General features: G+C 37.3%; 1 protein-coding gene across 3 annotated transcripts; it reads right to left on the bottom strand.

Moving 5' to 3' along the window:
• Positions 1-287: 287 nt before the first annotated feature.
• LOC132170854 (Protein kinase superfamily protein) lies at positions 288-7,202 on the bottom strand. Of its 3 annotated transcripts, none has more exons than XM_059581979.2 (8): positions 7,045-7,202; positions 6,729-6,895; positions 3,740-3,813; positions 2,228-2,341; positions 1,843-2,121; positions 1,599-1,712; positions 664-736; positions 288-547 (listed from the first exon to the last, which is right to left on the bottom strand). In XM_059581979.2, the coding sequence occupies exons 3-8, from the start codon at positions 3,800-3,802 to the stop codon at positions 510-512; spliced, it is 681 nt and encodes a 226-aa protein (XP_059437962.1). In that variant the 5' UTR covers positions 3,803-3,813; positions 6,729-6,895; positions 7,045-7,202; the 3' UTR covers positions 288-509. The 3 variants fall into 3 exon arrangements, with proteins under 3 accessions (XP_059437962.1, XP_059437963.1, XP_059437961.1); XM_059581980.2 differs by having other exon boundaries at positions 6,729-6,889; XM_059581978.2 differs by lacking the exon at positions 6,729-6,895 and having other exon boundaries at positions 7,045-7,201.
• Positions 7,203-13,505: the final 6,303 nt, after the last annotated feature.

The following is a 13,505-nucleotide window of genomic DNA, read 5'->3' as shown; positions in this document are numbered from 1 at the left end:
CAATCTTAAAAATTATATGTGAGCCGAAGAATACTCACTTTCCCACAATAGTTTGGCATTTGGTTCAGTGAAGTTCTCCCACCAAGAAAAAGAAAAAAAAAAAAAAAAACTGATAATAGGGTAGACCAACTGGAGTTTATTATCAATTCTTTGTAGCGTCCCAAATCAATTTAACAGCATATGGCTAAATTTCATGCCAACCATACCATATAGCAGTCGTCATCTTATGCAAAGGGTAACTCATGACACTCAAGAGTGAAGAAATAATCTAATTGGAGAAAAAAAAAAAAAAGTTAGAACACATTGGTAGCCTATTTAATATCTGACTGGAAATGTTTCACATCTTAAGCATCAGGTTCAAAACATTTGCATTTCTCTAAATTACTATTACAACATGCAAACATGCTGTGATAAATACAACACAGGGTTTGATTATCTTAGAAAACTCCTCTCTCCACTAGAACATCCTTCCCTTTTACCTTGATGGCGAACAGATATTTCAAAATGGCTTATCCAACCATGGTCCGCTTTCGTCCTCTTTGTCGCACTGTAATAAGTTGCAAAAACAAGTATGAAAATATGGAATGCAATAAGGATAAAACAGAGTAGTAGTTGAAATTCCTAATTAAGCAGAAAACAAACAAATGTGGGGGGGGTGCACACCTTCAGCAAGCTTGTTAAATGTGGACGACCACTGTTTTGAGGACTTCCGATATGAAGCAAGTATCCGATCCATCTATCCAAGGCAGTGTAACAATGAGGAAATCAATCTCCATTCAGAAAGCAGAAACTGGAGGATTTTGGGTTCGATGATCAAGAATCATTTTTCCACATTTAAAAAGAAAAATGACACAACAAACACAAATAATTGGCGTTTTTCCACATTTAAAAGAAAATGACACAATATACACAAAAAGAACCAACTTTCTCGAATCTGATCTTGTTTATCTTGTAAAAATCCATCCCCTGGGAATAAATAGTAACATGAAGTTATTTCCAATGTTTTCATTTTGAATCTTGTCCAAGGATAATAAGTTAGAAAAAAAGAAGCAAATAATTTTGACTGCAGAAATGTCGCAGTCTCAGAAGTGCCTGCCATTTTCATTCTCAAGTATGGAAATTCTCAGAATTCTCAAAACACACTCCTGAAAATGTAATTAACCATGTGATTTTTTTTTTTGACAAGAAACCCCTCCAAGGCAAGGCCACTGCATATACCCACCCCAATCAAGTAAACCTCGAACCAGTGTAGAGCGCCCCCTTGACATGGATCGAGTGGCCCCAAGGAATTGTTTGCACCCGAAGAGATTCGAACCTTGGACTTCATGAACTACCACAAAGACTAAGCCTCTTACCACTTGGGCCAACCCCTTGGGGTTCAAAGCATATGATTTTATTTTAAGCATTCTAAAAAAAGCAAGAAATTTAAATAAAAAATAAAAAAGTAGCATTAATCTTAGGCTAGCTCTCCAACCCCAACCACTTAGAAGAGTCCGAGTTTCAATTACGTGCTTATTTTCTCTCTATAATAAATTCTCTCTATAATAAAAAAGTACAAGTAAAATTAGAATTAAGGAAAGCAAAACCACTTGGCTTACCACATTTCCACATGAAGAATGCATGGAGATCAGTGCCCGTTCAAGTACATATAAATCAACAGCTTTATCTTCCGGAAGGGTTGAAGTGAAGCTTAGACCAAAGTCAATGAGGACCTATAGAAAGATATTGACTGACAATAAGCAGGTTGATAATAACTTTAGTCATGGAAATCACGATCAAGATGGGAAACATTCGGTCATACCAACCAAAAGAAAAACAACAAAAAAAAAAAGGGAAACTCACAAGCTGATTGGTACCACTCCTGAGTAACATGTTCGATGTGGTCAAGTCTCCATGGATGAGACCACCATCATGTAATTTTCCAATTGCATCACCAATTTGTAAAGCAATATCATCCAACCGCTCTTCAACAACACCATGTGACCCAAATTCAAGGAATACATCTTTCACAGAAGGACCCTCCACAAATTCTAACGTTAGAGTATGCAGCACAGGATCGACAGAATACAGCAAGGGAGTAGTAACTCCAAGTCGTCTTGCTTTTGTCATGCACCTGGCCTCCTGTTTCAACAATTAATTTATAGAAGATATCAGACAAGAAGCAAAGCATTGCTTCATCAATTTATGGAATGAAGGGTGGAAAGAAGGATTCACAACAAAAAATTACCGCATTTAAGCGCTTAAGAGTAAGTTTAGAATCCAAAGTTGGATGTCTATACTTCTTTGAGAAGCGTTCCTTAACAATAGACCTCCTTCCCACAAAAGCTGACTCAAAAACTCTCTGCAAGGAATGTAAGATCAGCTTAAAATTATAAATTAGTCTCTTTGTGGGCCTTACGTGTGATGGCTATGAGGGAAGATTATTGGCCTTGTTTTTGGATATTTTAGCAAACAATGACGCTTAGGGTGTGGGTTCTCATTCGAAAGTGGGCAAAAAAGGTGTGAGAGAACTTAATAGTCCGTTCAGTTCCATTAACTATGATGCACACATTGGCAGTGCTTCTCGTGGTAGGAACAAGGGGAGGGCTCAAAGAGGTTTTACATGAATCCTAAGCTGTTTTCGTGGAATGTTAGAGGGTTAAATGAAGGTGGCAAGTGTTTGAAAGTCAAAAATATCTTAAGGCAAGGAAGGCATACATTATTTGCTTGCAAGAAACTAAACTGGAGATTATTTCTAGCAGTATTGTGAGAAGTTTGTGGGGTTGCCAGTATGTCGGCCGGTGCTATCTTCCTTCTAGTGGGGCGTCAGATGGAATTCTACTAATGTGGGATAGGAGGGTTGTGGAGAAGATTGAGGTGCGTGTGGGGGAGTATGTTGTGGCTTGCTCTTTTAGAAATATTGAGGATGACTTTGCTTAGGCTTTTGCGGGAGCTTATGGCCCTAATATCGATACTTTCAAAAGGTCTCTCTGGGAGGATCTGGTTGGCCATGTTAGTTGGTAGGATTTACCTTGGTGATTTCAATGTCACCCACTTCCCTTGAGAAAGATCGCGGGTAGCTCGTTTTTCTCCCGCAATGACAGTTTTCCAACTTTATTTCAGAGCAGGGTTGTTCACGTGGTCTAATTCCTCTTGGTCAAGACTAGATGGGTTTCTTGTTTCTCTGAATTGGGAAGCTAAATATCCTAGGCTCTTACAAAAGAGGATTCCTTGATGCTCTAACCATTTCCCTATTCTCCTCGACTGTGGCAATGTTCAAGGGGGCAAAAGACCCTTTTTTAGTTTGAGAATATGTGGCTGAAGGAAGATGGGTTTGTGGATAGGGTGAGGCTTTGGTGGTCATCTTATAGCTTTCAAGGATCTCCTAGCTTCGTTTTGGCTCAAAAACTAAAGGCTAAGGCTTTCAAGGTTGATCTAAAATTGTGGAACGAACAAGTGTTAGGTAATGAGGATTCCCTTAAAAAGGCTCATCTCGAAGAACCGTGCGCTTTTGAGACTTGAGGAAAAGAGAGGGTTAGATTCTGAAGAGAAGCTGAGGAAAAGTCTGTTCGTCAGTGATCTAGAAAAAACTACTCTTCAAGAAGAGATTAGTTGGAGACAAAAATCGAGAGTTCTTTGGCTAAAAGGTGACAAATGCACACAGTTTTTTCATTATGTAATTTTCTGATGCAATGGTGGTCAGCATGAATTAAACCAGCTAGATATGGCCTTTATAAGCTCAAATTTTAACTGAACTCACAGCTTCAGCTCCTTGCTTCAGCAGAATGAGAGAGTTGTCTTTTATATCTGCCTTGATCTCCATAATGAAATAACCTGCAATACCAAAATTTTCAAAGTTACCACAAAAAATTTTCAGTTTTTTCTTCTTTTATTTTCTTTTCTTTTTAAATCTAGTCCTTTTACACCAAGTACAATAAATGATAAATAGTATATGTCAAATAATGGAAAACACTAATCTCATGTCAAATGATATGATCCCATGATTTTTAGGTCAAATTAGTTGATAAATTACAAGATATTTATTCTTTGGGAAGTCTATACTATTGGGCCTAATTAGTCGACTAGAAGTTTTTTTTTTCCTTTTTTTTGGATAAGTATTGATGCAGATCGGCAAGCCTTGTTTGCAAGCTCGTCTGCAGCCCGTCCGGACGAGCCTCAACCCGAGAGCCTCGTTTGCAAGCTCGGTCGGAGACCGTTCGGACGCCTATGTTATTTTCGATTGACGATGTTTACTAAAAAGACCGTATCTAGAGTTTCAGACCTCTGATTGGAGCAAGCTTGATGGCGTTGGAAACCTAACTCAAAGATTTACAAAGTCATGTTTCACGAGAGTTTGCTAATTCCAATGTTTACTAAGTCAAAAGAGTCTCCGTTCGCAAGTCGTCCGAACGGCCCTCTATTATGTTTCAATTTTCAGTCGTTTTACATATTTAATTTTCAGTTTCTTTAGGGACCGTCCGAACAAGGGAATGTCCCATCCAGACAGGACTCGTAAAAGTTCAATTCCGACTCAATTTTGTATTAATTTTAGGTTTAGGGTTTGGGGGCATATAAATACATGTTTTATAGACCCTAGAACGCAGTTGTTGATTATATTTGAGTTTGTTTAATAAGAATTACTTTGAATTGAGTTTCTTCTTAATTTTCCTTCAAAACTTTGAGAGTATATAGCATTTTAGAGAAGATTTCTTAGATCCTTTGATAGAACCAAGATCTAGAAATACCTATATGTTCTTTATTGTTGTTATTTGCTGCAATCCACTAAGTCACGCTGCATCAAGTATTAGTCAACCAAAGAGGTAACTATGCACTTCATTTTCGAGGCTTCCTTTCTTGTATAGGGAATTGGTTATAAATTGCAGATGCCTTAATGGCTTATTCACCCATGAAATACAATGTTGCGTAAAGGTTTTGGAAGTCTAATCCCCTTAAAGTGGTCAATCTTTGGAGGTCTGATCCCCCTCAAAATGATTAATCTTCTCTCTTCCTCTCTAATTTTCTCAAATTTCTTGATTTACGATTGATAAAACCCTAAGGTCCTGTCAAATTGGCATCTGAGCATCAACATCATGCATTTTGGTATCTCTAATTTAACGGATTCCCCATACGACAACAATTCCCAATAGAGAGATGAGAGTTAGTTTGAGTCAATGATTGAAGCAAGGTATATGGAAAAGCTTGATTAGAAGTTTGAGAAGCTTAATGGATTTTTTTAGAATTGGATTACTCAAGCCTTAGCCAAAGTTGTTAGAACTTGTTTCTGAATCTATTGCTAACCGTGTTCGGCAATCTGTGCATGGAACCCAAGATCAATCAGAATGGAGTCCTCCTGGCGATCACAATCAGGGTTCCCTTGCATGAAGGTAAAATTTCTTCGGCAAGAAGAAAGGGATCTAACAAGTGGAATTTTTTTTTTTTTTTTTGCTTCCATCAGGTGCTAAAAGCATCAAAGGTTAAGGTGGCTTCCATTAATCTTGGTGGAGGTGTCTTCAGGTTTGGATAGAAGTGAAAAAAAAAATTTCCATTCATAAAATCCAACTAGTTGGATCTTCTTCTTTCTATCTAGGAAATTTTGCCTTTATGCAAGAACACCTTTGATCATGATCGCTAAGAAGACACCATTCTAGTTGGCCCTAGGTACCACACCTGCGATTTTGACAACTTTGGCGAAACCTTGGATGATCAAATCTTAAATAAATACTTTAAACTGCTCTCAAACTTTTGATCGAACTTTGTTGTCAGTCGTTCCTTTAATCCTTGACTACAATTGAGTCTCATCACTCTGTTGGGATTTGTTATTGGGAGTCACGGGGTATTCTACCAAATCAGATATGTCAAAGTTTTCCTTTTGATTATGTGTAAGGGGTATGCACAAGGTCAATGCTCTGATAGCAACTTGATAGGACCCTAGATATCCATTGTAAATCAAAAAATTGCTAAAAAAAGAATTAGAGACAGAGAAAAGAGTGATCATATGGAGGGGATCTGACCTCCTAAACCAAAACGAAGCCAAAGCTTTAATTTTTATTTCTTGAACAATAAGCCCTTATGACTCTACACTTTATGGAAATTGATCCTCTCCATTTCAAATGAAATGGAGAAAAACCATTTCAAAGTCTAGATTTTGTTGTTTAACATCTAACTGTTCTAGATAGTGCCACATCATTTAAATGAAGTGGCACCATATTCACCATGTAGCAACATATAAACTATTAAGTTTGTGAAATCTAATCTAGACCATAAAATGGTTCCTCTCCATTTCAAAATGGAGGGGATCCTTATCCACAATTTATAGGCCTCTAAAGCTCCTATCCCAAATGGATTAGGATTTTAATAATTACACATAATGACTCTAAATTTCTAATGGACAAAAAATTCAATATTGCAGACAAGAACTCCTAATCCCTAACTGATGCACATTGACTAATTAGACCCACAAATCATGGGATCGTATCTTCAGCCTCTTTATTCACTTTAGAAAGACCCAAAAAACCCATTCTTTCTTCTTTCTCACTCAGCTTTTCTCACGCAAACCATTACCTTCACCGCCCAGCCCACCACCACGGCCGGAGCACGCCGCCACCGGGGAATGAGACCTTTTTTTTTTTCAAGTTTCTATAAGACATTCACATATCATCTGGGGAATATCCATTATTTCTTGTAGTTAATTTTACTTATAAAAAAAAAAAGTTAATTTTACAGAAATTTTTTCTGTTTATACAAGTTACCGGTGGAGCAGCGGTGGGGATCGGCCTAGGCGTGGCGGCGTGGTCCGATACTGGGCGGTGTGGGGATCGGCCTGGGCGTGGCGTGGCGGCGTCCGAATCTGGGCGGTCGTGGCGTGTTCCGGGCTGGGCGGTAAAGCTAATCTAAGGCGGCGATGGTTTTCCTGAAGCTGAATATCATCAATCAGGTTTCTCCAATTACCAAGGCAAAAAATTCAATCACTTTGGTATGAAGAAGAACCCTAGACTCAAACCCACAGGATGCAATACAAAAAAATCTTAGAGAATAATTTCGTGAAAATAAGAACAAAGAGAGTACCTTTCGCTGGTCTGAAAATGAGTTCAAAAGTCGGCTGCCACAGGGAGCAATTTGCAAAACGGCTAAAATGAAGCTACAACCATTCACCTCCTTTTTACGCCTCTGCACGACGTCGCTTTTCTTCAGTCATTGAAAACCAAAACCCAAATAACAAGGATAAACCTTCTATGAAGTCCATATGTTGCAATAACCGATAGACGGTGTACACGTCACAGCTAATTACACATGATAGAATAGGAACAAAAATATTGGATTTTTTTCTTTCTCTCTCACTTTCTCTTCTTAGCTGGTTCATCACTTCCTCTTCACCAAAAATTTTATTTCCTCTTCTTCTCTTTCTCTCCTAGTGGGAGATTCGCACCATTCACCCACCACATCCACGGCTAGGTCACGGCAAGTGGCAGCGCTCTTCGGCGGATCCTTTTAGGGTGATAGAATCTCTAAATGATTAATTTTCATTTTCTAGATTTTAGTTTTGAATCTAAAAATGAGTTTTGAGGCATTAGAAACGGATTTTGATGTTAGGTTTGATAAAAAAGTGGCCAGAAAGGGTGACCCACGGCTAGGTCTGGCTTGGGTCTCGCCGGCTATGGTTTTTTTTTTTTCCTCTTTCTCATTTTGATTTGGTATGGCTGTTCTCACTTATATTTTTTACATTTTTCTTAAATTGATGATGTGTCACATAGTAACCGAATGCAATAAAAAGGTTGGTTTATACCAGGTCCTGATAGTAGAGGCTATCAAATAACAAACCAATGTCTTTTAATCAAAAAGAAAACCTAAAAATAAAAAGACTTTATTTACAAAAAAAAATAAAATTCTTTACTTTAACAGCATGATTAGCATCTACTCATGGTCAGCATCTACTTCCTTGTATGCCTGTCGATTAGTAATTGACTTTAACTCGAAACTGTATAAGATGGTTATAGAATTTTAATAATTGTAACCGCTCCACTTAAATGGGTGTTATTTTATAATCGACGGTTAGTGGTTATTAAAACCAATAACCGGTTATTGATAACTTTTTCTTTTTTTTTTTAATAATAAGAAAGAAATAAGCCATGTCTACGGGAACAAATAGACTAGAGAATATTCAGTTTATGGCTAGAATTTATTCTCAAAAATCGTAAAGCTACAAATGGGACACGTGTCCTACTAATAAAAAATAAAAATAAAAAATATTATTTAAAATTTAAAAAATAAAATTAATAAAAAAAAAAAAGGGTGACTGGCCACACCATTTTGGCCATAGGGGGTGGCCGGACCACCCCATTTTAGCTAGGGGTGGCTTGAGCCACCCTCAATGGCCGGCCAAGAATGGCCGAACAACCCCAACGGTTTGGCCCTTAGACCACTGCTAAGGGCCAACTCATTATTTTAATTTCTTTCGTTTGGACCCGGACCACCCCCTGTTGGCCCTGGGGTGGCTCAAAGCTAAAATGGGGTGGTCTGGCCACCCCTTATGGTCAAGATGGGGTGGCCAACCACCCTTTTTTTTTTATTAATTTATTTTTAATTATCTTTTATTAGTGAGATACATGTCCCATTTGTGACTCTCTCAAAAATTTTAGCTATGAGCTAGATATTCTCCGATCCAAAATCGACCGTAAAGATCCTGTCCCATGACAATCCATGTTCAGGCCTGTACAAACTACAAACGAAAGCCAAATTGTGGGAATCAATATAAAATAAAATAAGTCCTATCCATTTAAGGCCTGTACAAACGGAAGCCATATGCAATATCCAATATACAAAAAAAAATTAGAAAAAATTAAACCATATCATGAAACCAAATTCCAGGTTCAAATTTTGCTTCTCATATTTTCCACTTTCCAGCAGAGATAACAATAACAAATGGGGAGCATGTCAAAGAGAAATTCTGACTTGTAGTCTACTGACTATTAACGCCATCAAGGTTGTGCCCTTTGTTGTGAAAATTTTAATACTCAAAAGTTCACGAATCGTTTTGCAATATAGGGATGCAACTGTGAGGTTAATCTCACAGGAAATTGTGTTTTTGAAGAACAAATTATATCTAAACTAATTTAACCTTAACCTAGTTCCGAAAAAGGTTTAAATTTTAGTTTTTGAAAATAAAAAGAAAACATAAACTAAATAAAAATGAAAAAAATCAAGAGATAAAGTACTATAGTTGTGGAATCCACACTCATCAAATCATAGTAACATGTTCCATGTTCATCAATATTATTCAAAGTTCTCAACTTCTCACAATAAAATCTTAGGTATGTTTTACTTTTGCTTCAAAGAATTAATCAAAGGCATCCCATGTATCCATTCTTTTACACAGATCACAAAAGAAATCCAATTTAAATCAAATCATCAAATGTATCCATAAATCACAAGATATATCCAATTTAAATCAAAACATCAATTGTATCCATAGAATAAATCACAAGGGATATCTAATTTTTGTATGAATTAAAAACCAAGCAATCAATTGTATGAAATTATCTCAAATCATCAAATGTATCCTTGAATTACAAAAGATATCCAAGAATCATCTCAACAATTGATTTGAAGTAAAAAAATTGAAATATTGAAACTCAATAAAATTGGATAGTATTAACTTACATGAACACAATGTTGATCTTTATTGATGAGGCTTCATCCTCAACCTTAGTTGAGAATTTAGCTTAACATGATTACGAAAAATAAAACCTAAACCTAAAGAAAAACTAAACTAAAAGGGAGAAAAGATGTGGAATTTCGGACTTGGTCTCTAGCCTCCTCTTCTTGAGGCTTAGCAGTCTATTTATAAAGGTTTCTAGGGCTTTAAACCCTAAAAAGGGCACTGGTGCCAGCCTTTCAGACGAGTGCGCTCGAGCGCATGGCCAGTGCTCCCGATCGCACTCATGCATGCGTTCTTCCTTCTGCGGTGCAACGCTCGAGTGTTGATGACTTGCTGGTGGGCGTGGGTGCGCTCGAGCACAACCCTACTAGGATCGAGTTTATATGCGCTCGAGTGGAGGGTTGTGTGCACGGTCTCACTTCCTCAAATGGCTATTTTTTCAACTTTCTTCCAAATCTTGCATTTTTTACTTTAAAGGCGTAGTTTTCCTTTAGCAACCTACAAAAGACTGAAAACACAAAACTAACACAAAACATCAAATTAAAACACAACTAAAGGATGATTAACAGATATAAATTAAGGGGCTCAAATATGCAATATTTGACACTCATCACCCTCTGCTATTCATACTATTCAGTGGCTTCATGGAGATGGAGGGGTAGGCAATTTTGTAGTACCCGTTAGAGGTAAGCAAAAATGGAGGGGAATTGGGCCAAAAGTCCTTTTATTTATTTATTTATTTTTTATTTTTTTTTTAGGTACATTGAAAGAAGAAGAACAAAAAAGTGCCCATTGTATAAGATGGTTTTTAAGTACATTGAAAGAAGAAGAACAAAAAAGTGCTTATTGCATAAGATGGAATTGTAGACACTATCAATTTAATAAGCACTATGCAGCTAGTTTTGGACAAAGTTTTAGCTCGCCATCCCTCAGTTTTGCCTGAAACCTTCTCCATTATATCTTGAAAAGCTGCTAATTTAGATTTACCAAAGAAAAGGGGTAAACCTAGATATTTAGAAGACAACTAAGCCCGCTTGTAGGGAAAAATGCCATTGATACTATTGATAGTAGATGAGGCAGTATTTTTGCTAAAGTGGACAGAGGATTTGGAAACATTGATTGCATGTGCAGACCAAAGACAATATTTGTCTAAGCAAGACTTGAGAATAACAGCCTCTGAAGATGTTGCTTTTGCATAAAGAATGAGATCATCTGCAAAAAGAAGATGAGTAACCGAAGAGCAATTTCAAGCAATTTTGATACCTTTAAGAAGATGAAGAGATTCTTGACAAAGCAGAAGGCGAGAAATGACTTCTACGCCAAGAATAAAAAGAAATGGCAATAAAGGATCCCATTGACGAAGCCCTCTTTGGGAAGTCATTAAGGATGATATTATGTAGGTTTTTTAAGATTTCTATGTTCGGGCTAATTTTGAAAAAAGCCTTAATGCTATGTTTATCTCCCTCATTCTGAAGGCACACGAGGCTTCTTAGCTTAAGGAGTTCCGTCCTATTAGTCTTGTGAGAGGGATCTATAAGATTATCGAAAAAGTTCTCGCTAATAGGATGAGGAGGGTTGTTGATAGGGTTATCTTTAAGCCTCAGAATGCCTTTGTCAGAAGAAGGAAAATTCTGGACTCAATTCTTATTGCTAATGAATGCTTGGATAGTAGTAAATTTGGCGAACCAAGGTTGATTTGCAAATTAGACATGAAGAAGGCTTATGATCATATTGATTGGAAGTATCTTTTGTATTTACTCAGGAGGTGTGAGTTTGGGGAGAAATGGTGCTCATGGATAGAGCATTGCATATCGTAAGTTCATTTCTCTGTGTTGATTAACGGTACTCATGTCGGCTTCTTTAGAATTTCTCGAGGGGTGAGTCAGGGTGATCTTTTGTCGCCCTTTCTTTTTGTCATTGTCATGGAGGCGTGATATGGTCTTTTTGTGTGCAAAAATATCAATAATAAAAATTACCACTCGTAATAGAACGAATCCTTGAACGATAGAGCTATATAGAGGGTGTCAAACCTTAAGAACTGCAGAGGCGTTGCTATTAAGCTTGTCAAGATCAAATTTAACTCAATTCAAAAGATGATTATTTTGTTTTTGTTTTATAAAAGTAAAAGTACAAATAAATAGTAATGAGAGAAATAATATGAGGTTGATTTCACCACTAACTGCATAAAAATAGTCAATCATAAATTAATAAGGGAAATTCATATTATGCATGATATAGGGTTCGTCTCTCAAAAGATTGAGTTGAAGGCACAGACTGTTGAATAATGTCGAGTTGACGAAGAGTAGAGGCAATCTGTTTTTGGATATTTCTAAATTGAATAGAATTCCAAATTTTTAGAGCTGCCTTTGTAGCTTTGAGTTTCTTGGATAGATTATAAGAGGGAGAGCCATCGAAAAAATTAACCCAAGCATTGGAGATAACCGAACTACAAGTTGGATCATAAGTCCAAAATTCTTTAAATCTAAATGGACGAGAGAGTGAAAGAGTGGAGGCAGCTGTATCCAAGATTATTGGATTATGGTTAGAGGTGTGTGTAGGACAGTGTTGGACAGAGAAATGGGGAAACAAATGTATCCATTGAGAGTTGGCTAGACCTCTATCAAGACATTCCTTGATAACATGATAACATTGTCTTTTATTAGACCAGGTAAAAGGGTTACCAGAAAATCCTAGGTCAACCATTTCAAAGGAATCCAAAAAGCTATGAAATAGATCTTTAGAGGAGTATGCATACGGTCTACCACCATATTTTTCAGATTGGGATAGAATCATGTTAAAATCACCAATACACAACCAATGCCCAACATAATCCTAACAAGCATTCAACAAAAAGTCCCAAAGACCAAGATTTTTTTTTTTACAAGAGAGGACCATATATACATGAAAGTAACCAGGGATTATTAGGAGGATCAGAGTAGCAACAAACATTTATTGTGTTAACAGTAGTCGAAATACATTCTAGATCCACACCATTGCGTCATGGTAACAAAAGACCTCTTTTAGAACTAGAGGGAAGAGCATGAGCCATAAAAAATAAAAAATAAATAAAATAAAAAACTTAGACTATTAAGAACAACAACAGCATGTAAAGGTTGAGTTTTTGTTTTAAACAAAAAGAGAATATCAGGAGAATGTTTTAGAATATTACCCCTTAAGCTACAAATTGCAGAGGCACGAGATAACCCTCTGCAATTCCAAGCCAAGAACTTCATGTAGGGGAAGGTGGCCTCACTGGGCCAGCCTCCAACATTTCCAAATCCTCCAGGGCATAAGTAACATGAGTAGGAGATGATTGGTTGTACAACTCATTACCTTACACAAAATCATTGAAGAGCCTGCGTCTTTCTCTCAGTGCTCTGAAAAAATGGCGTGAAGGTGCTGGAGACTCAGCGACAGAGGTTGTTATAGAAGTCCCCCTTTATAAAATTTTAATAGAGGGCGCAACAGTCAAGTCAGAGGCAGCATAAACATCTGGTGCAAAAGGCAAAACCGGTTATGGCAAAGCGTCCAAATTCTGTCCGTAATGCCCATGGAGAGGGTTGGCCATGAAAGCTTGAATTGGTCCTTTGGGAGGAGCAGAATCCTAAAGCTCAGTAAGAGACAGAGCAGCAAACTCCAAACTAGATAGAGATTCCGTGGAAACATTCAGGGTATGGCAAGATTTCTTCAGAAAGGCAAGAGCATATCATCAACAGTACACGTGATTTTTTATTTTCCTTTTTTTCTAGGCAAAGTAGAAGTAAGTGGGGAAGGAGAAGGAGATGGTATAGGAGGTGGGGTGGAGGGGTAAGAGAGGTTTGGAGAGGAAGAAGGAGAAGGCAAGGGAGCAAGGAGATGTGATCTAGCAAGG

The sequence above is a fragment of the Corylus avellana genome, chromosome 1 (assembly GCF_965113065.1).
Source record: "Corylus avellana chromosome 1, dhCorAvel1.hap1.2, whole genome shotgun sequence".
Lineage (NCBI taxonomy): Eukaryota > Viridiplantae > Streptophyta > Magnoliopsida > Fagales > Betulaceae > Corylus > Corylus avellana.
The sequence above is the reverse complement of the archived record's forward strand: the minus strand, read 5'-3'. Positions and strand labels throughout refer to the sequence as shown.

Bases quoted from the DNA above. Each gene is read 5' to 3' on its own strand.
- LOC132170854 (XM_059581979.2), bottom strand. From the start codon at position 3,802: ATGGAGATCAAGGCAGATATAAAAGACAACTCTCTCATTCTGCTGAAG. The intron at 2,342-3,739 runs GTGAGTTCAGTT...CATTCCTTGCAG, and splicing joins TGAAGCAAGGAGCTGAAGCT to AGAGTTTTTGAGTCAGCTTT. The intron at 548-663 runs GTGTGCACCCCC...AACTTATTACAG, and splicing joins ATTTAACAAGCTTGCTGAAG to TGCGACAAAGAGGACGAAAG.